The 22,406-nt window shown below is 39.9% G+C and overlaps 2 protein-coding genes across 2 annotated transcripts; one reads left to right on the top strand and one right to left on the bottom strand.

The window, feature by feature from the left end:
- The first annotated feature begins 8,865 nt into the window (after nt 1-8,865).
- psma1 (proteasome 20S subunit alpha 1) lies at nt 8,866-16,210 on the top strand. The gene is made up of 10 exons (XM_088996739.1): nt 8,866-8,943; nt 10,192-10,236; nt 10,325-10,426; nt 10,568-10,671; nt 11,484-11,572; nt 11,803-11,873; nt 12,650-12,779; nt 13,906-13,985; nt 14,080-14,184; nt 16,072-16,210. Exons 1-10 carry the CDS (start codon nt 8,941-8,943, stop codon nt 16,135-16,137), a joined length of 795 nt encoding a protein of 264 aa, XP_088852865.1. The 5' UTR covers nt 8,866-8,940; the 3' UTR covers nt 16,138-16,210.
- A 129-nt stretch (nt 16,211-16,339) lies between these two features.
- On the bottom strand, nt 16,340-22,372 carry ric3b (RIC3 acetylcholine receptor chaperone b). The gene is given in 7 exon segments (XM_088996738.1): nt 16,340-17,713; nt 18,905-19,044; nt 20,126-20,219; nt 20,297-20,375; nt 20,511-20,749; nt 22,175-22,228; nt 22,231-22,372. Coding segments are annotated over 7 exon segments (1,035 nt in total). The 5' UTR covers nt 22,292-22,372; the 3' UTR covers nt 16,340-17,345.
- Between the last annotated feature and the right edge of the window lie 34 nt (nt 22,373-22,406).

Raw genomic sequence — 22,406 nt, 5'->3', positions numbered from 1 at the left:
AAAGATTTATTTTATGATTAGAGATTCGATTACGTCCAACGGGGACCGATTATCTTCTTTGGAGATTTCCCGGTAGATGGCCGGATTGACATTTCCGCCTCCATGTCGCAATGAGCGGAAGCTTGTTTGTGTTGGAATATCGGCAGACAGCAGACTAACGAATGTGCTTTTGACTCACAGCAAAGTGAAAAACCATTTCAAGCCGCCACATTTAATATTTTAAGTGCCGGGGGCGGCCCACGGAGAAACAAAAAAAAAAAAAAGAGAAGCCAGCCGTCGATCGGGTCACGCCGCACGTGGTGATTTATAAATGCTGGACCCACAACTGGCGACACCGGCTATCCCGGTCGGCCCGTGATGCGACGCTCCGGATAAATCACTTTCCAAGGCGAACCGGCACTTAAGTCATTACCCAGCTAATGGCTTTCCATCTTCAAATCTAATCAGACGTTTGCCACCAGTGAGGAGTCTCGTACCTGATTAAATGGCAGTTTGATGCTTTCGTGTTGTCCACTGAGCTTTTGCGCCGTTAAATATTTTGTCTTTGAAAAGTGAGACAAATTCTGCCGGAAGAAAAAGTCTTAAATTAGCTTCCTTTGTTGACACTCCCGAAACAGCACAAATTGGCCCATCGGCCAAATCGATTAGACGGGAGCATAATCTCCCATGTGATTGAGTCAGAAGCGGCGCCTCGTGACATTTTTGTTTGGACCCTGCAGAATTTTCCATTGACTTAAAGGACAACCGACACCTCCGGATAAGTTGTGTCCATAATTTGTAAAATCACTTCAAATGACTTCTACTGAGCGATTTTTATAAAGATTCCACCGCATATAGCTATATTTGACGTTTTATATATACGTTACGTTATAAATATTTATATTCTTATATTCATCACGTTATGTGTTTTTCCTTCTAATTTCGCCATCAACATGATGTTTTCAGACCAAACAAAGTACCCAAAATGCATTGTGTGTCGCTTTCTCGGTCAGGGGCGTTCCTGATGTTATCGAATACATAAATCAACTGTGTGAAATTTTTGGGGGTGCTTTTCGGCAGCATGCTGATGTCACACTTGACTCGATGGTGCTTCTATATGCTGAATCTCTGTGTGAAATATTTTGGGGATGCTTTTCGCCAGCATGCTGATGTCACACGTGACTCTATGCTGCTACTATTTGCTGGATCTCTGGGTAAAATATATAGAAATATTTTTTAGGCTTTTCAGCAGATCGCTGATGTTACACTTGACTTTCTGCTGCTTCTGTTTGCTAGATCTCTGTGTAAATTATTGTTTGGGGGGCTTTTCGTCAGCTCGCTGATGTTACAGTTGACACTGTGTTGCTTCTGTGTGCTGGATCTCTGTGTAAAATATATAGAAATATTTTTGGGGGGGTTTTCAGCAGCTTGCTGATCTTACACTTGACTCTCTTCTGCTTCTGTTTACTAAATCTCTGTAAAATATCTAGCAATTTTTTGAGGGCTTTTCAGCAGCTCACTGATGTTACACTTGACTCTCTACTCCTTCTGTTTGCTGCATCGCTGTGTGAATTTTTTGGGGGGTGCTTTTCGGCAGCACGCTGATGTCACACTTGACTCTATGGTGCGTCTGTTTGCTGGATCTCTGTGTAAAATACCCTCACCATGCTTAAAATTTAAATTCAGGAATATACGATGGCCGTGGAAGATGTTGGCCATCTCCAAAGTGCTGCCCTGTGTGAGTGCACATCCACCATACGGCCAGCCGGGCATTGCTTTTCTCGCCGATGAAATGGGTGACGGATCCTCCTAAGATTTTATGCAGTTGACTTGGCAAGCACAATGGCGGCTGCTTCATTCCTTGATGAATGGCGCTTCTACGCTCTCCAACGCTGTTTCTGTACTTCATCTCTTAGTGTCTAACTATCGATTAGCACCATGCGCATCTCTATATTTTTATTTAGTTAATTTGATCCCCAATCTCATTTTCCTAAACTGCCACACTTGGGGGTTGCAGTGAGCTTAAAAGAAAAGACCTGACGTCCTTTAAAGGACAACCGACGTCTACAGACAAGTTGTGTCCATAATTTGTAAAATGGCTTCAAATGACTTCTACTGAGCGTATTTTACAAGGATTCCAACGCACATAGCTATATTTTACATATTAAGACTCGCGCTGAATATTCAGAAAGTCTTGTTTTTGAGTTGGTGACGAGTCCGTACGTGACGTCACTGAAGGACACATTGTAGCAGTCCTTCCATCACGTCAATGCTTGTTTGGTCTGAAAACCTCGTGTTGTGCCAAAAGAGGGCGTCCAAGCTCCATATAAGGAATTTATCAGCCTGTGGAAACGCAATACACTGTCATGTCTACAAGAGGTCGCCATTTTCTGCCTCTTTTTGGGTGAGACATTTCCTCCCAATGTTGCCTCAAAATGGCACGGTATAAATTCTTTAATTGATTGGAAACATGTATGCTCTCCTCTTCAGAACTATTTGTATCATATTCATAACTGGATGTGTAACAAGAAAGCATATTCTCCGAATCTGAAGCCATTGTTTTTATTCTCCAGCAATGCAAGACGTCTTGGCGTGACGTCACGAACTGGGGGCGGGACTTTCTGAAAATGCCCAATTCGCAGGTTTTGGACACTTTAAGTCATTTTTATTTGTGTTTTGCATTTGACTAAAAATATCATACTGCGTGTTTTGGGTATTTTAGATGCTATAAAACGTTTTTGTGATATCAGTTAGGAAACAAAACAGTGACGTCGGTTGTCCTTTAACTAACAGACTGAAAACGAAACTTAGCACGTAACAAAGCACGACTGTCGCATGCTACGCTTTTTTCCACCTGCTCTCACTCTACGCTATTGTGTATTCGGAGTGTTTCCAACCAACTTGGTCAAATCCTTTTAAGATGCGGCTCCTGCATGAAAGCGCCTGTGCGTCAGACCGTGTCAGAGCAAGCGGCTCCACCCCGAGCATCTTAAGGGAAACTTGGCCGCGCTGGCATGAGGAGTCATTTGGCTTTCAATCACGCCTGATCAACTTGGCGAGCATCTTGCAGTATTTATAGAAACTTAACGTTATAGGGCTTATGACGACTGGCCACCGCCCAACAATATGCCTCTGCCTCTGCGGCAAAAGCTCCTGCTTACTGCTTTGCGATTTTTTTTTTTCCCCCCCATTGCTTAGATCAACGCAATTCCTCTTAAAATGTGCTTGTAACATTCCGTGTCCTTTTTCGGTCAGGGGTGTTCCTTCTGTAACGTAACGTACGGACTCGTCACTTCCAGAATATTCAGCGCAAGTCTTAAAACGTAAAATATAGCTATATTATGTGGAATCTTTGTAAAATCCGCTTAGTAGAAGTCATTTGTAGACATTTTACAAATTATGGACACAACTTGTCCGGAGACGTCGGTTGTCCTTTAATAGTTAATGCTCACTTCAATGAAGTCTTATGAAGCAGCCTGACATACGGCAAAGGCAAAAATGTGTATATATGTATATATATGTATATATATATATATATATATATATATATATATATATATATATATATATATATATATATATATATATATATTGAGATTTTTCTGTATATTTTTTTTCCCATTGGAAATAATGGAAAGAGGCAATGTAACAACGTAACAGGAGTATACAGTAATCCCTCGTTTTTCACGGACCACCCGAGATAGACGAAAATCCACGAAGAATATATATATATATATATATATGTATATATATATATTCTTCGTGGATTTTCGTCTATTTTCCCTCTACTTGTTGCTTTGTTCCTCTCAAATCTGCTGTTTTGTTTGATATATATCCACTTTTCAAAATCCACGAAGAATATATATATATATATATATTCTTCGTGGATTTTCGTCTATCTCGGGTGGTCCGTGAAAAACGAGGGATTACTGTATACTCCTGTTACGTTGTTACATTGCCTCTTTCCATTATTTCCAATGGGAAAAAAATATACAGAAAAATCTCAATTTTATACCATTTTGTTTAATTTCAGAGAAGTAAGAGTAAATAAAATGGCAGTTATCCAGTCACATAACTTGAATCCTCGTTTCTTTTCATCTCATTTTACATATTTGACAAATTTACGACTCATTCAAAATCGGCTGTGTTAACACTCTACAGTGTGTCAAATTTACAAGACATATTTATGTTTCCTTTACAGTTACTTGTCTGTCTGGCTGTTAAAGGTTTTATGGGAGCCACAATTTCACATTGGGAAAGGATACGGTAAATATACACGACAAATTTAAAATGCTCCATTTGTTTTTCTAATAAGAATAATACATTTCATTTATAAGCGCCTTTAAAAACTCTCAAGGTCACTTTACAGTCACATGATACGTTTTTCTGTGGGTGAGCAGCGGCAGCCACACACTCCAGGGTTCACTCAACCCAGAATAACTCAAAAAGATAGAGAGCTAGCAAGCTAATAGATAGCTAACTAGCTAATAGATAGATAGCTAAGAGAGCTGGCTAGCTAGCTTACAGTCACATGATATGTTTTTCTGTGAGTGAGCAGCGGCAGCCACACACGCCAGCGTTCACTCAACCCAGAATAACTCAAAAAGATAGCAAGCTAGCTAGCTATTTGCTAGCTAGCTAATAGCTATCTAACTAGCTAATAGGGAGCTAGCTAATAGCTAGCTAGCTAATAGATTGCTAGCTAGCTAATACATATCTAGCTAGCTATCTTAGATAGCTAGCTAGCTAGCTTACAGTCACATGATACGTTTTTCTGTGGGTGAGCAGCGGCAGACACACACTCCAGGGTTCACTCAACCCAGAATAACTCAAAAAGATAGAGAGCGAGCAAGCTAATATATAGCTAACTAGCTAATAGATAGATAGCTAAGAGAGCTGGCTAGCTAGCTTACAGTCACATGATATGTTTTTCTGTGAGTGAGCAGCGGCAGCCACACACGCCAGCGTTCACTCAACCCAGAATAACTCAAAAAGATAGCAAGCTAGCTAGCTAATTGCTAGCTAGCTAATAGCTATCTAACTAGCTAATAGAGAGCTAGCTAGCTAATAGATAGCTAGCTAGCTAATACATATCTAGCTAGCTATCTTAGAGAGCTAGCTAGCTAGCTTACAGTCACATGATACGTTTTTCTGTGGGTGAGCAGCGGCAGACACACGCGCCAGCGTTCACTCAACCCAGAATAACTGAAAAAGATAGAGCGCTAGCTAGCTAGATAATAGCTAGCTCGCTAATAGCCAGATAGCTTTGGGAAAATTAACCATTTGGATTGGACTTAAATGCAATATAAACTTTTTTTTCTTACTTTTCACTTGTTGCAAGTCTGGCTGGGGTCCAGCATGTTTGACTGTGTGACATCATGGCATGTTCACACATGACTTTGGAGTTGGTTGCTCATCAGACAAACTCTAAAATTTGCTTTGAGAATCAACCACAGCCAGTGGATGAAAATGAATTAGCATTTTATTAAAACAAATATTTCATATTCTTCTTTTCAGAGTTTTACTGTTTGTCATCTTGTTGGCCTCAAATAAAGTTCACAGTAACAATTCAAAGTGCATTTTATATTTGTGCTGTAATTTCAGCCCAGAAAAAAAACAATTCCATATTTTGTTCGGAGTGTTGACTTTATGTTAAGCTTGATAATTCATCCTCATACATCGCACTTAGTTCCATTTCCACTTCTTCTTGTTATCACATTTCCTCTTTGCCTTCACTGTCTTTATTGATATCAGTCCCACTTTTAAAAAAAAATGTCAATGAAAAAGCCACTTAATCCTCTCGAAGCCCTCTTGGATCCTGTTAGAGCAGGGGTGTCAAAGTCATTTTTTGCCACGGGCCACATTGTAGTTATGGGTTCCTTTCGAGGGCCGTTATGAATTTGGGGAACCCATTAGAATGTTTAAATCCCTTTAAATATTACATATAGAGCACACAACAAATTAATGAATAACTCGTTTTCAAATCTGAAGTCAAGAATAATGACTTTTATTGTGGTTGACATCCAAAAATATGAAATTTTGGCTCAGATTTTAGCAATCATCATGGAATTTAACAAGTTTGATTTGCTTTTGCGGGCCGAAAAAAATTATGTGGCGGCCCAGATTTGGCCCCCGGGCCTTGACTTTGATACATGTAGTCTAAGGTTTCTAACGCTGTATTGAATGTTATGTAGTCCTAAAACTCAATATTCGGTGGATCCTGGAATTCAAGTGACAATGACAAAAACCCTGGCACTGGAATGGACACATTTTTGCACGTCTGGCAGTGAGTACGTTAAAAAAAAAAGTTCAAACCAAAAAAAGTTACTGAAGTCTAGAACAGATGACATCATGTATGGTCCCACAACCAAGCAGTGTCAATGGGAGTTGCACCCCCACCCCACTCCCACCCTATCCCAACCTAGCCCATTCGCTCTCCCTCGGATAGCGCGTGCCAACTGAGATGCACGACGTGGCCGGGCAGTGCGCACGGTGACTCAGGCCGCTCTCCATTTGAAAAATTAAAAGAAAGGGAGGGGCAGAAAGACGGTTGGGGGGTGGTGAGCGGGGGGGGGGTTACGTTTGGCAGATTTAAATGAGGCCTCCAGGATGAAACATGCTGATCTCAGCACAGCGCCAACAATCTCAATCATAAAGGAGGAACGGAAGGAGAGGCTGGCGCGCTGATGTAATGGCCATTGGCTTGGCAGGGGGGGGGGCTCGTCAGCACCCACCCCCCCCCCAAAAAAAAAAAAAAAACTTCCCTGCTCCCAAAAATCTTCAAGTCCCACCCTCCCTCAGCCACCTGATTCATACTTGTATACTCGAGTGAGCTTTTTTTCCCTCTACTTGTTGCTTTGTTCCTCTCAAATCTGCTGTTTTGTTTGATATATATCCACTTTTTGAGATGAAGAAACTAGGTACACAGTGTTCAACACACCTGCAAGAATAACACATTCAATAATAAATGAGATAATGACCGATTTGATCTGTGACGTTTATTTGATTTGAATTTTTACCTTTACAGTAAAGTCTCGTTATATCGATATCGGTTATATCGATAGTACTGCTTATTACGATACTATTTCTATGAACTCAAGGAGAAAATTACATGCCCGCAGGATTGGATATATCAATATTTTTTCCGACTCCCGAGAATATCGATATAATGAGACTTTACTGTACTAATTCTTAATGAATAATTAAAGGACAACTGACACCTCTGGACAAGTTGTGTCCATAATTTGTAAAATTACTTTAAATGACTTCTACTGAGCGTATTTTACAAAGATTACACGGCATATAGCTATATTTTACGTTTTAAGACTCGCGCTGAATATTCAGGAAGTCTTGTTTTCTCGAGTTGATGTCGATGCCTGACGTGACGTCACGGAAGGAACGCCCCTGACCAAGTAAGCGACACACGATGATGACACTGTAGCAGTCCTTTCATCACGTCAATGCATTTTGGGTACTTTGTTTGGTTTGAAAACTTCATGTTAATCCGTGCTGATGGCGAAATTAGAAGGAAAACACATAACGCGATGGTGAATCGTTGTGTGTTGCACCAAGACTACTATTTGATACTAGTTGACACAAATTCCCAGCAGACAAATCAGCCCATTTCCAACGCAGCTTGGGCGCCATCTTGTGCATTTTCCGGGATGCTACATTGGAGTCCTGACGGCTCGAATTGATACAGAAGGACTTCTTTAATCGATTGCAAACATTTATGCTTTCCTCTTCAGAACTATTTGAATCATATTCATAACTGCATGAGTAACAAGAAAGCATCTTCTCCGAATCTGAAGCCATTGTTTTGATTCTAGACCAAGGCAAAGACGTCCTGGCATGATGTCACGAACAAGGGGGCAGGACCTTCTGAAACTCGACATTTCCGAGGTCATTTTGAAGTAGATTTGGGACACCTTAAGTCATCTTTATTGGTGTTTTGCATTTGACTAAAAATATCATACTGCGTGTTTTGGGTATTTTAGATGCTATAAAACGCTTTTCTGACGTCAGTTAGGAAACAAAAAAATGGTGTCGGTTGTCCTTTAAATTAAATCATTTTAATTAACTTTAGCATTCCTCACATGATTTTTATTTGAAATTAAAAGGTGATATTGTAGGTAATAACCACCTATAAAAAATGTGTCTTTATTTTCTACTAAAATATTTAATCTAACATTTGAAATTATTATTTCAGTAATGTATTAAAAACATTTTTTATTTTATGTTTGTGAAATGAAATGGGTTATTTGTCAAATGGATGTTCTTGTAAGAGCTTACTATTTCAACTCCCCCCATTAAAAAAAAATCATGAATGAATTTGTGCTTTTTCTTTTCTGAGTTTTAGGATTTATCCACAATTTTTGTGCCAGTAGCTATCAAGAACTTTCTTCCTCTGCGATTTAAACATCGTCGTATTGGTTTGGAATGCATTGATGCAGTAATAACACTTGTGAATTATTAAAAAACAACCAAAGATGCTTTATATATCACTTTAGTTCCATATTGCATTCAGGTCTCTTTCAAACAGTATTTTTTTACCGGCCTGACATAATTTTTGTGGGATTAATTACTTTAGTCATATATGTAGTTGTGAACTTTTTTCTGAACAATTTTCATGTTTCCCCAAGCGCCGTCTTCGTCTGGTTCGGTGCTGCCGTCTTGTGCTGATTTGACGCATTACTTCTACTTTCATGGCAAGTGTGTTCAAAATATAATATATAAAATAATATTTGTAGCTAAAATAACACAAACATTTTATTTCCATTATTTAATGCCACTTCATTATTGAAAAAAATAGTTTTGTTGAAATTAAAATGCTAAGTCTTGATTTTTGATCGGAGTTTGACTCTTTTTCCCTGCCGTGTGACGTTGGTCAACCAGGAAATCTAATCGAGCGAAGAACCACCCGGCTAAGAAGTAGACAGGCGAGGCGAAACGGACGTAAATATGGTCAGTGGTATTAATGTGTTTCTTGGCGAAACGTTATGCACAACGTTTACATGTTTAATACATGTTTAACGCATTTTGAGCTATTTTATTTGTACATAAATCAACCCACGCACACATTGATCCACAATGGCTAACGTTAGCTAGCCAGCTAGGCAACTTTGGAGTGTACTGTGAGTAAGCAAAACAGCTTTGGTCGGCAGGAGTTAGCTTCGCAAAGCCTTTTCTACCAGTTCATTGTGATTTTTATACTAGATACTATACTATAGTAAAACACGCTTGAGTGCATAGTAAGCATGCCGTGTTGGGGGTTGCTAAAGAGCCGCAATGGTGCTGGTTTGAGGGTTTGTTTTAACAGGCGAGCGCGAGGTTAGCATTGAAGCCACCTTTCGTTTTTTCATTCAGCCAATTCAACTAAACTTTTCCAGTTAACTTTGTAAAATGGAGACGATCAAGAAATGTTTTGTTTTTACCATTAAAAGCATCGTTTTTATTAACCATTGGTTTAACATGTTTATAAATGTTGCAATATATTTTGTATTGTGTGTGTGTGTGTGTGTGTGTGTGTGTGTGTGTGTGTGTGTGTGTGTGTGTGTGTGTGTGTGTTAAAATTAGGATAAGTGCGCCGACGTCCTTTTCATTCTGCAGCGGAATTATTTCCTTTGCACCCTGCTGCCTTCAATAGTTTATACTTGAGTGCCTTCTTTTACAATCTCTTTCCTGCTTTCATCCCCCACAAGAACCACTTTTTTAGTCATATTTTCCTCCATCCTTCATTCTTCTCCTTCAGATGTTATCTCCCCTATCATCCTTCCCTTCATCACCTAATTTCTGTTGCGATCAACCTGGCACATTGTCTTTCTTGACACTCACCTTCCCTTTCTTCGTCACTGTCTGCTTCCTTCTCAAGTTCTTTCCTGTCAGGTGTCTGTTTTCCTTCCTAATTTATAGTTACATTTTTGCCTTCCTTAACCTCCTTTCATTCATTTTCATTGATTTTGCAGCCTACATATCTTTCATAAACTATGCCATGTTTGCTGCTTTTTGGTAGAGCTCATGTAACTTATATAAATTATTTAACTTGTAATTTAAAACCTTGCTTCTCAAAAAGTCGTGTGCTTGACTCTCTAAGCAACAGTCGCGTTTAGTTGGTTGGACATGGCGATGCCAGATAATTATGTAAGACTTCTCTCATGATCATGGTTTGTGGTCCGATAGTGTTGACGCATTTTGGTTTTTTTTATGTTGCAGTTTCGCAATCAGTATGACAATGACGTGACCGTGTGGAGCCCTCAGGTGAGATGTCTTTTAAATGTTGATTTCTATTAGAAAAGTGGAAATGATGTACTAAAAGCATTCATCTTTATGTCGTTGATCGGCTCAGGGTCGCATTCATCAAATCGAGTATGCGATGGAGGCTGTTAAGCAAGGTTCTGCCACCGTAGGACTCAAATCTAAAACCCAGGCAGTCCTCGTTGCACTCAAGGTGACTCTTGAATTATTATTTATTTTATTTTTGGGTGGTGAGTTTAGACAACATAGCAACTTATTGTCGACTATCTTTGTAAACATGACGTTTGGTTACAGTCAATAAAAAAAACTGATCACTCGTGTGCGTTGTGTGTAGAGAGCTCAATCGGAACTGGCAGCCCACCAGAAGAAGATTCTTCATGTCGATAACCACATCGGCATCTCCATTGCTGGTCTCACTGCAGACGCCAGGCTGTTATGGTGGGTCCCCATCTTTGTTTAACTCATTCACTGCCGTTCACAAATGTATTCAGGAATTGGATTTACCTTTATTAGTCTCGTAGTGGAGAAATTTAAATTTCACAGCAGCAAAGTTATGAGAGGAAAGAAAGAAGTAGAAAAACATTCTTACAGAAGCTGTTGGGAAGGCAGCCACTCTCGCGGCGCCATCTTGAAGTCAAAAGAACAAAAAATACGGAATAACAATACGACAATAATAAAGACACAGACAGTCATTCAATCTGAAGTACTTTCTGTACCCTCTTTGTGACACGAAGCAGGTCTCGACGAAAGAGGAGAGTATCAAAACGTCCTTTTCACCAGTGGATCAGGGACGTCATGGTGAAAATATGACAGAGCGCCATTCCAGAATGTGTTAACTTTTTTCGTGCTTGGGTGCCGATAAAGTGCTGTTTTCCCCTTCCATGAGGGGACAGCATTTGCTTTTTTCAATGTTAGTGCTTTGTTACAGCTTCAGCTGTGGTTAAAGCGCTATATAAATCCATATGTATGTATTGTATTTTGGACAGCTGCCCTCATTTCAAGCTCATGTAACTCCAGACCCATATAATTTAGGAAATAACTTTTTTTCTGATGAGAGAAGATAGTCTAAGGTTTTGAACGCTGCATTGAATTTTTATATAGTCGTAAAACTCTGTATTCTATGGATCCTGTAATTTGAGTAACAATGACAAAAACCCTGGCACTGGAGTGGATACATTTTTGCACATCTGGCAGTGAATGAGTTAAGGAGCATTGTCAAGACAAAAATTGTTGTGTTTTCTTTGTTGCAGTAACTTCATGCGTCAGGAGTGCTTGGACTCCAGGTTCGTGTTTGACCGTCCCCTGCCCACGTCGCGACTCGTCCATCTTGTCGGCAGCAGTATCCTCACAGTCACATGACGTAAAACGAAGCCAAAGTCAAAATGCTATTAGCAGCAACCACTTTTGTCAATCCGGTCTAAAAATGATTATTCAAAAATCAGCATCCTTCAGAGTGTGAATAATAATAATGATAATAATACATTTGATTTATGAGCGCCTTTCAAAACGGAATGGCCGAAAGGTTTCACACGAGAGCAGTGGCAGCTATCGTCCTTGATAGAAGCTCAGAAACTCAAATCCCCACGCAGCGATACGGAAGGAGACCCTACGGCGTCGGACTGCTCATCGCCGGCTACGATGTAAGTTACCGTATTTTTCGGATTATAAATCGCAGTTTTTTTCATAGTTTGGTCGGGGGTGCGACTTATAAATCGGAGTGATTTATATATGCTTTTTTTTTATTACTGTATATCATTTCACATGTTATTTTCACATTAAACCGCAAGAGCGCGCTCTCGGCCTGTGCTGATATTGTGGTGTTGAAACATCTGTGAGCGCAGAGACAGTCGCCTACACATTTCTGTGTCAGCGACGTAGAAGAGGAAGTGGCGCCTTGTCTATCTGCCGAGTTGGGGGAGTTATTTAAAAGTGACACACAGGATGAAGATTTCCTTGGATTTGGTGATTTGGAGTAAAACCTGATATTTTGGTAAACTATTCTTTGTGCTAGATTTATCTGAATAACTCTTGTAAAAGACTGTTCTGGGTTACCAAAAAGTAGGTGTGTCCATCGGAGTTGCGTAGAGCGAGAGCTGCGGTGTTATGTTGGAAAAAAAAAAGTGAAACGCAGTCTGATGTTCTCTATTTTATTTTAATTTAATTAATTTATTTTCAATTTCTCTTCAAGATGACATGTATGTTGTTTGGTGTTGGAATTTATCAAATAATTTTTCCCCAAAAATGCGCCTTATCCTCCAGTGTGACCTATATATGTTTTTTTTCTTCTTAATTATGCATTTTTTTGGCTGGTGCGACCTATTATCCGGAGCGACGTATAATCCAAAAAATATGGTAGCTTGCTTGGTGTATCAGGAAACCCGTACTGAATGAAGTTAAACACAATTTTGTTTGTCAGGACATGGGCCCCCACATCTTCCAGACATGCCCGTCGGCCAACTACTTTGACTGCAAAGCCATGTCCATAGGCGCACGCTCGCAGTCGGCCCGCACCTACTTGGAGAGATGCATGGACAAGTTTGCAGACTGTGAGTCAACACTTCTAACCGGCACAGGCACTGTTGATCAAGCAGCTTTTCTGCACCACCAATCAATCACAGTATCCTGGCTCTCAGTGCAGTAATTATAAAATAACAAAATAAGCATATTCAGGAACAAGCGACGGTACTACTCGTTCTTACAGCGCCCGTGGATCGGTCTTTGTCAGTCTGTGGCTGAAGGAGCTGCCAAATGCTCTCAGGGTGGCCTGGTGGGGGTGAGAGTGTCTGTCCAGCATAGCTTTTAGCTTGACTAGCGTCCTGTTGTTGTCCACCTCTTTGAGAGTGTCCAACGAGCAGCGCAGGACAGAGTTGTATTTATACGAATACAACTCTACAATACAATTTGTACTATACAACTAATAGTACTAATAATATAAAATGACTTAACAAATGAATGTTTATTAGATTTAGCTCGAAAAAGTGCTTCGGCAAAAATCTATCATAATTTAAAAATAATTATTATAACGGTAAATTTCTTGATGTATTACACAAATTAGGCTACAACGGTCAACATCATATGGTCATGTTTAGTTTTGGGAAAGGACTCAAAGGGTGTTGGAATATATTCTTAACTCATTCACTGCCAGAGGATGTGCAAACATGTGTCCGCTCCAGTGCCAGGGTTTTTGTCATTTTCACTGAAATTGCAGGACCCACAGAATATTGAGTTTTAGGACTACATAAACATTCTATACAGTGTTAGAAACCTTAGACTCTTTTCTTTCATCAGAAAAAAACAGTAATTCCTAAATTATATGGATCGGGAGTTATCTGAGCTTGAAATGGGAGCATGAAATGCAACATAATACATATTGAGTTATGTAACAACAGTTAAATCTGTAACAAAACGCTACCATGGGGAAAAAAAGGCAAATGCTGCCCCCTAATGGAAGGGAAAATCATTGCCAGAGGTCTGACCAGCGCTTTTTCTGCAGAAAACCCAAAACCAGAACAAATTTGGGAATGCCGCTCCACGTTGCACTTTCCAATTCCCGGATAAATTTGGAAATGGTAGTGAAGGAGTGAAAACCAACCTTAGCGGTCATGTTAGCATCGCGCAACGTGTTAAAGTGTGCGCATTTTATCAGTTCTTTAAAATGTATTCCATGTTCAGGTACTCTGAATGAGCTGGTCCAGCACGGCCTGAGAGCCCTCAGAGAGACCCTCCCCACTGAGCAGGACCTCACCACCAAGGTACACCCACACACTGCCCCCTTAATTTTTCCTGTATGAAGAGTTCATATCATAAAATTTAATTATGATTTTTTTTTTGGTCCTATGAAAAAAGAATGTTTCCATTGGCATTGTGGGTAAGGACATGGAGTTCACCATCTATGATGACGACGACGTTGCCCCCTACTTGGAGGGACTGGAGGAAAGGCCACAGAGAAAGGTGATGATGTCATTAACATGCAACGACAGCATTAGGGGTCTTTATTTCCTCGATTGCAAATCGGCGGAAGTATTTACATGTCTTTTTTTTTCCTTTTTTTTTTTTTTTTTTTGTCAGATCAAAGTAGCCTTTCTTTTATGTTAAAGTTTACGTTGATTTTGCTTCTCAGTTTGCACGGGAACATTTCGAATATTGGCATCTTATCTCGGGGTGGGCTTTAATTTGACAGCACATGTACACTGAAGGCACAAAGGTCCCAACATTAACATTACTGTTCCCCAAACGTTATTAGCACGCTAAGTTTGCCTTTAGCATTTTGAACGGGAAGCTGTGATTGTTCCAAAATTAATATTACTGGTCCCCAAACGTTATTAGCAGGCTAAGTTAGCTTATAGCATTTAGAACACTGTGAGACTAATAAAGGCAAAGCCAATCCAATCCAAACATTATTAGCACGCTAACTTAGCTTGTAGCATTTTCAGAATCAGAAAACCTTTAATTGTTCCACAATGGGGAAATTTGCATTTTGAACAGGAAGCTATAATTGTTCCGAAATTAATATTACTGGTCCCCAAACATTATTAGCACGCTAAGTTAGCTTATAGTATTTTGAACAGGAAGCTGTAATTGTTCCAACATTAATATTACTGGTCCCCAAACATTAGCACGCTAATTTAGCTTATAGTATTTTGAACAGGAAGCTGTAATTGTTCCAAAATTAATATTACTGGTCCCCAAACGTTAACACGCTAAGTTAGCTTATAGCATTTTGAACGGGAAGCTGTAATTGTTCCAAAATTAATATTACTGGTCCCCAAACGTTATTAGCACGCTAAGTCAGCTTTTAGCATTTTCAACGGGAAGCTGTAATTGTTCCAAAATTAATATTACTGGTCCCCAAACGTTCTTAGCACGCTAAGTTAGCTTATAGCATTTTGAACGGGAAGCTGTAATTGTTCCAAAATTAATATTACTGGTCCCCAAACATTAGCACGCTAATTTAGCTTATAGTATTTTGAACAGGAAGCTGTAATTGTTCCAAAATTAATATTACTGGTCCCCAAACGTTAACACGCTAAGTTAGCTTATAGCATTTTGAACGGGAAGCTGTAATTGTTCCAAAATTAATATTACTGGTCCCCAAACGTTATTAGCACGCTAAGTTAGCTTTTAGCCTTTTCAACGGGAAGCTGTAATTGTTCCAAAATTAATATTACTGGTCCCCAAACATTAGCACGCTAATTTAGCTTATAGTATTTTGAACAGGAAGCTGTAATTGTTCCAAAATTAATATTACTGGTCCCCAAACGTTAACACGCTAAGTTAGCTTATAGCATTTTGAACGGGAAGCTGTAATTGTTCCAAAATTAATATTACTGGTCCCCAAACGTTCTTAGCACACTAAGTTAGCTTTTAGCATTTTGAACGGGAAGCTGTAATTGTTCCAAAATTAATATTACTGGTCCCCAAACGTTCTTAGCACGCTAAGTTAGCTTATAGCATTTTGAACGGGAAGCTGTAATTGTTCCAAAATTAATATTACTGGTCCCCAAACATTAGCACGCTAATTTAGCTTATAGTATTTTGAACAGGAAGCTGTAATTGTTCCAAAATTAATATTACTGGTCCCCAAACGTTAACACGCTAAATTAGCTTATAGCATTTTGAACGGGAAGCTGTAATTGTTCCAAAATTAATATTACTGGTCCCCAAACGTTATTAGCACGCTAAGTTAGCTTTTAACATTTTCAACGGGAAGCTGTAATTGTTCCAAAATTAATATTACTGGTCCCCAAATGTTATTCGCACGCTAAGTTAGCTTATAGCATTTTGAACGGAAAGCTGTAATTTGTTGTTGTTTGCCAATAAATGTTTTTGGTGCATTAGGTGGTCGCGCCCGCAGATGACGACGCTGCCCCCGCACCTCCGTCTGACGAGCCCATGGAGCACTGAGGCGGAATCACTTCCTGTTTGTGACAAAAATAAATAAATAGAGATGTGCCACCTGCCTAAAGACATCAACCCCCCCCCCCCCCCTCTCCCATATTCTGCCAGCAAGTCAGTGAGTGCTTTTTTTTTATCGGTAGGATGTACCCTTTATTCAACAAATAAACACCCCTCCTTTTTTTTGAAGTCACATGTTTCATACAAGTTAGTCAACAAAGAACTATTTAGTATTTGCAACTTAGCTGTTATACCCTCACTCCTACTGATAAAATTCTAAATGAAACTTCAAACAAGGCGCTTGGGTATAGTTTGAGGTATTTATTAAAAGGGTGAACATGCTTACATGCGTTTTGAAAAAAAAAAAGATGCAAAACATCAATGAGAAGTTCATGCATTTAAGGGGAAAAAAATCTTTAACTCTGCCGTTTACTAATTTACTCGGGAATTGAAAATATGACGTTGAGTGCCATTGCTGAATTTATTTGGGTTTTGATTTTTCATGCTTTGATGCCGATAAAGCGGCCATGGTCTCTGGCAATGTTTCTTCTTTTTCACAAGGGGGCAGCATTTCCCTTTTTTCCCCCATGTTAGCGCATTGTTCCAGCTTCAGCTGTTGTTAAAGCGCTATATAAACCAATCTGTATAGTTTTGAAAGGCGCTTATAAATGAAATGTATTATTATTATATACTGCATTATATTTTGGACAGCCGCCCTCATTTCAAGATCATATAACTCCATACCCATATCATTTAGGAATTAAGTTTTTTTTTTTTCAGATGAAATAAGAGTCTAAAATTTCTAACACTGTATTGAATGTTTATGTAGTCCTAAAACTCCATAGTCTGACGGTCTTGGAATTCAAGTGACAATGACAAAAACCCTGTCACTGTAGTGGACACATTTTTGCACATGTCTGGTAGTGAATGAGTTAATCGAAGGTTTTTGGACCAAAAAAATAAGATTGCTCAACAATGTATAATACTTTTTTTGCATCGACTTCCCCTTTAAAGTTAAAGTGGCCTAAGCATCCTTGGATTTTTCCGTAAAATTTGAACACATCTGCTTGACCTCATCTGGCTTTACTTGACCTCAATCTGGTCACCATCTTTGGACTTGCTATCAAACCACGTCCACGGTTTTGAAATCCATGCACAATTTTTGGGCATGTGACCATAAAGTTTGCTCACAAAACATCATCCGTCCAAGTCAGGAGTCACTTGAACTCTTGACTTCTTTTGCTCCGCCGTCTAATGGCACCACCCCCGGCCGACGCTTGCGTCTCCAGATGATCCATCTTCTCTTTCTCCATGACCGACGTCATCTTCAAGGTGAGCTCCAACTCCTTCAACACGCCCGCCAGCTCCGCCTTGGGCACTCCCAACTGGATCTGCTCCTCACCGCGCTCGCACTCTTTCTGCTCCTTCCCGCTCAGGTGGACGTCCGGGTTCTCCTCGCCTCCTGAACCTGCACCTGCTTCCTCATCGACTGTAAAGTCACCCTTGGCTTGCGTCTGTGATCCGCAATGCTGACAGCAGCCGCCACGGGGGCGCTCCCACAAGTCGCGGCCGTCCTCTTCTTCGGCTGAGGTGCGACACAACACGTTTAGTTACTTCGGGCATCATACTCGGAGCTGTTCCTAATATTTTGATCAGCTTGAGTACTTAACTCATTCACTGCCAGACAAAGTGCAAATATGTGTCCACCCCAGTGCCAGGGTTTTTGTCATTTTCACTCAAATTGTATGACCCACAGAATATTGAGTCTTAGGACTATATAAAAATTCAATTCAGCATAAGAAACATTAGACTTTCTTCTTTCATCGGTAAAAACGTTAATTCCTAAATTATGTGGGTCTGCAGTTATCTGAGCTTCAAATGGGGGCGGCTGTACAAAATGTAATACAATACATCAGGGGTGTCAAAGTCATTTTTTGCCGCGGGCCACATTGTAGTTATGGTTTCCTCTCGGGGGCCGTTATGAATTTGGGGAACCCATTAGAATGTTTAAATCCCTTCAAATATTACATATAGAGCACACAGCAAATTAATGAATAACTCGTTTTCAAATCTGAAGTCAAGAATAATTACTTTTATTGTGGTTGACATCCAAAAATATGACATTTTGGCTCAGATTTTAGCAATCATCATGGAATTTAACAAGTTTGATTTGCTTTCGCGGGCCGAAAAAAAGGATGTGGCGGGCCGGATTTTGCCCGCGGGCCTTGACTTTGACACCTGTGCAATACATACATCAGAATCGGAAAACCTTTATTCGTCCAACAATGGGGAAATTTGAACATATGTATTGAATTATATTGCGCTTTAACAACAGCCAAAGCTGTAACAAAGTGCTAACATGGACAAAAGGAAAATTCTGCCCCCTTGTGTCAGGGAAAAACATTGCCAGAGGTCTGACCAACGCTTTATCGGCACCCACTTGCGAGAAAAACCAAAACCAGAACAAATTCGGGAAAGGTTAAGCTGTAACAAAGCCTTACCGTGGACAAAAAGCAAATGCTGACCCTTCGTGGAAGGGAAAAACATTGCCTGAGGTCTGATCAACGCTTTATCAGCACCCACCCACAAGAAAAATAACTAAACTTGAACAAATTCTGGACTGGTGCTCCACGTTACACTTTTCAATTCCCGAATAAATTCAGGAATGGCAGCAAATGAGTTAAACGTTGATTTATTAGCTAGCTAGCATTCTATCGATTTGAGTTACTTCTGGGTTGAGTTGCGGAAAAGGAGGAAACTGCTTCATTTTGCATACCTTCTTCCCATGCTCCTTGATGGTCTTTTTTGTTGGTTGTTGCCATACCCTCCATCAACTGACCTTCCTGCATCACGCGAGTGATTTCCGTCAGCTGCTGCAGGAGACTCTCCTGGTCCACATTCACTACTTTAGCACCTCTTCAACACACACACACACACACACGCATACACATTTAGTTACAGTGATACCTCGGTTTACGAACCCCTTGGCTTACGAACTTTTCGGTTTACGAACATTAATTTTTTGAACATTTTACCTTGGCATACGAACTTTTTTCGGGATACACACGGAGCTGCCTCAATGAGGTATGTGTCGTTCGCGAACGAGCCCGTTCTTCTAACAACAAAATGGCAGCCGACTGTTTTTGTCTTCTATTCCCCGCCCCCAGTCTTTGGTTAAAGCCACATGATTGGTCAAGAACGCAGCAGTGGGGGGGGGGGGGTGTACAGATAGAGTGAAGCCGTCCTCCAAAAGGAAAATGGCTGCCGACTTTTTCTCCCTCTATATCCCGCCCCCAGTCTTCGGTTAAAGCCACGTGATTGGTCAAGAACGCAACAGTGAGGGGAGGTGGTTTTAACGTTAAAGAGACAGGCAGACGACAGAGAGAGAGTGAGAAAATTGATAGAAAACAGTGAAATTTGGACTCGTTTCAACTTTGATAGTTCAAAGGCAGGGTGTAGACTGCAAGGTTAGTTTCCACAAACAACCCGCACAAGCCTGTAACTGTACACTTGATGCAAAAAGCTATCAACCCAGCTAAACAGAACACAATTGATGAGGAACTAGATAAAATTATCACAGAGAAGCACCTACAAGGGATCATTCCTCAAGATGGTGAAAGAAGGTTACGTTCCTCATCAAGTGTTTAATGCTGATGAAACCGGCCTCTCCATTCCATCAAGTCATCGACTATACCAAAGGTAAATAAAATGACTTTATTACACAGTACAGTTTATTTCTTTTATTATAATACCATAGCACATTTATTATACATAAAATAATGTATATTTTGTGTAGTTTTAAGACAATTATGCTTTATTGGGACCTGGGAACGGATTATTCTCATTTTAATGGTTTCCTATGGGAAATTAATTTTTGGGATACACACTTTTCACTTTACACGCTCTGTCTCGGAACCAATTAAGTTCGTAAGCCAAGATATCACTCACTGTACGTCTGTCATTGGCACATGATCATAAACCTTCCATTCTCAAGCACCTTTCAGGACTTGTGTGAACATTGGAAACCAAATTTTCAATCACCAACTCAGTCTCTCTCAGCTTCTCCTGCAGCTGAACCAGCTCAAAGTCGGCTGTAGGTGAAATGACATGTTGTAGATGTTTCAGAATATGATTATGACAGATGAGTTTGCGGCGATCAGGTACTCACTGATCTTCCTCTTGGTGTTCTCTGAGCGCACTGAGGAGAATCTACCCAGGGAAGGTGGGCTGCTCCCTTTGGAAGTGATCTGACCACACATATATACACACAAACGTATACCCATTAAAAGCTTCCCATTGGCCAATTTCAACTAAATATTTCACGTTTTACTCATGTAAAAATTGGCTTTCCTTCATTTCGCAACAAACTCTGTGAAACAGACCTTGAAGAGGATGTAAAGGATGTAGAGTAAAATCCCAAATCCATAGACAGGAATGATTTGTCCCGCCAGATTAGATTTGGCGGCGGTTCCCAGTCCGCCTCCCGCACCTCCACCTTTGGCTCTCGTTCCCACGCTCTCCCCCTTGTGGGCCCTGGAGGAGGGGCCCGAAACCGCCGCCACCCTCTGGCCGCGGCCTTCTGGGGCCATGTGACGGTGCACCATGGGCGGGAAGTGACCTCCTACAAGTGTAAAACCAATTGTTTAATAGGTACAATTTAAAAATTTTATTCTATGATGGACTGAGTATCAATAAGTAATAACCGATAAATAAGTACTAAGTTTGTACTAAGTGTGACAAATTTTACATTAACTCATTCACTGCCATTATAATAATAATCATAATAATACATTTTATTTCTAAGTGCCTTTCAAAACCATTGCCGAATTTATTTGGGAATTGAAAATATGACGTAGAGCTCCATTCACGAATTTTTTCGGGTTTTGTTTTTTCTTGCAGTGGTGCCAATAAAGCGCTGGCCAGACCTCTGGCAGTTTTTTTTTCCTTTCCACAAGGGAGCAGGATTTCCCTTTTTTCCATGTTAGCGCAGTGTTCCATCTTCCACTGTTGTTAAAGCCCCATATATACCAATATGTATATACAGTAAAGTCTCGTTATATCGATATCGGATATATCGATAGTCCCGGTTATATCGATACTATTTCTATGCACGCACGGAGAAAATTACATGCAAACAGGGTCGGATATATCGATAGTCCCGGTTATATCGATATTTTTTCGGACTCCCTTGAATATCGATATAACGAGACTTTACTGTATTGCAATATATTTTGGACAGCCACCCTCATTTCAAGCTCATATAACTCCAGACACATATAATTTAGGAATTAACTTTTTTTTGATGAAAGACAAATATCTAAGATTTCTTACGCTCCATTGACTGTTAGTGTAGTCCTTAAAACTCAATATTCTGTTGATCCTGGAATTTGAGTGAAAATGACAAATACCCTGGCACTGGAGTGGACACATTGTCTGGCAGTAAATGGGTTAACATGAACAGAATTAATACACCAAATTCAAAAGTATAGATAAAAGGGATAAAATGACCAACATTTTTAAATACAGTATTTGGTTGGATTTAGTTGGAAATTTGATGTGATTTAAAATATATTATTACTAAAAAAAATGTTTCTGCGATCCTTAAATGTTATCTTCATAAATGTAATTATAAAATATTAATGGTAAATAATGGAATTCTTCATTTGTAAAAACAAATACAAATATATTTAAGAGAAAATTGCGAGGAAAAATATATCCAACAAATTAAAATTAAAAATTGATTCATATCATGATGTCAATATATGGACTAACTAAAAATTTCTACCAATTAATTAATTACATTAATTATTAAAGTATAATGCTGTTTTTTAAACAATTCTTTTATTCTTAATGCGCATTTATGGGATTTTTGGCGCCCCCTCCTGCTCAGGGAGGAGAGTGTATATCAATCGCTGCTTTTAATCTCATTCAAACAATCGTAATAAAATAATCACAACTTTACGCGTATTTGAACACGGTGAGGCGGTACACGGAAAAATCTAAGCCGGGAAAACTAGTCTAGTTAGCGGCTCGGTAAACGACACACCTTCGGTCACGCTAGCATCCTTCCTCCCGCCAGAAAGCAACATCCTGGGAAGCGGAGGGCCACGCACAGCACGAGGCACGTGACCAGCGTCACCTTCTGAAAGGTAGACATCACCATGGCAATACCCGACACCCACTAAATTGATGATGAATGTAAAACAAACGAAGCGCGGCGGGATCCTTCCTTGTGGTCACTAATCGGTCGATCGATTGGATTTCCTTCTGGAACCGGA

This window comes from Hippocampus bargibanti, linkage group LG05, assembly GCF_051943395.1.
Source record: "Hippocampus bargibanti isolate YZ-2025 linkage group LG05, ASM5194339v1, whole genome shotgun sequence".
Classification (NCBI taxonomy): Eukaryota; Metazoa; Chordata; class Actinopteri; order Syngnathiformes; family Syngnathidae; genus Hippocampus; species Hippocampus bargibanti.
The sequence above is the reverse complement of the archived record's forward strand: the minus strand, read 5'-3'. Positions and strand labels throughout refer to the sequence as shown.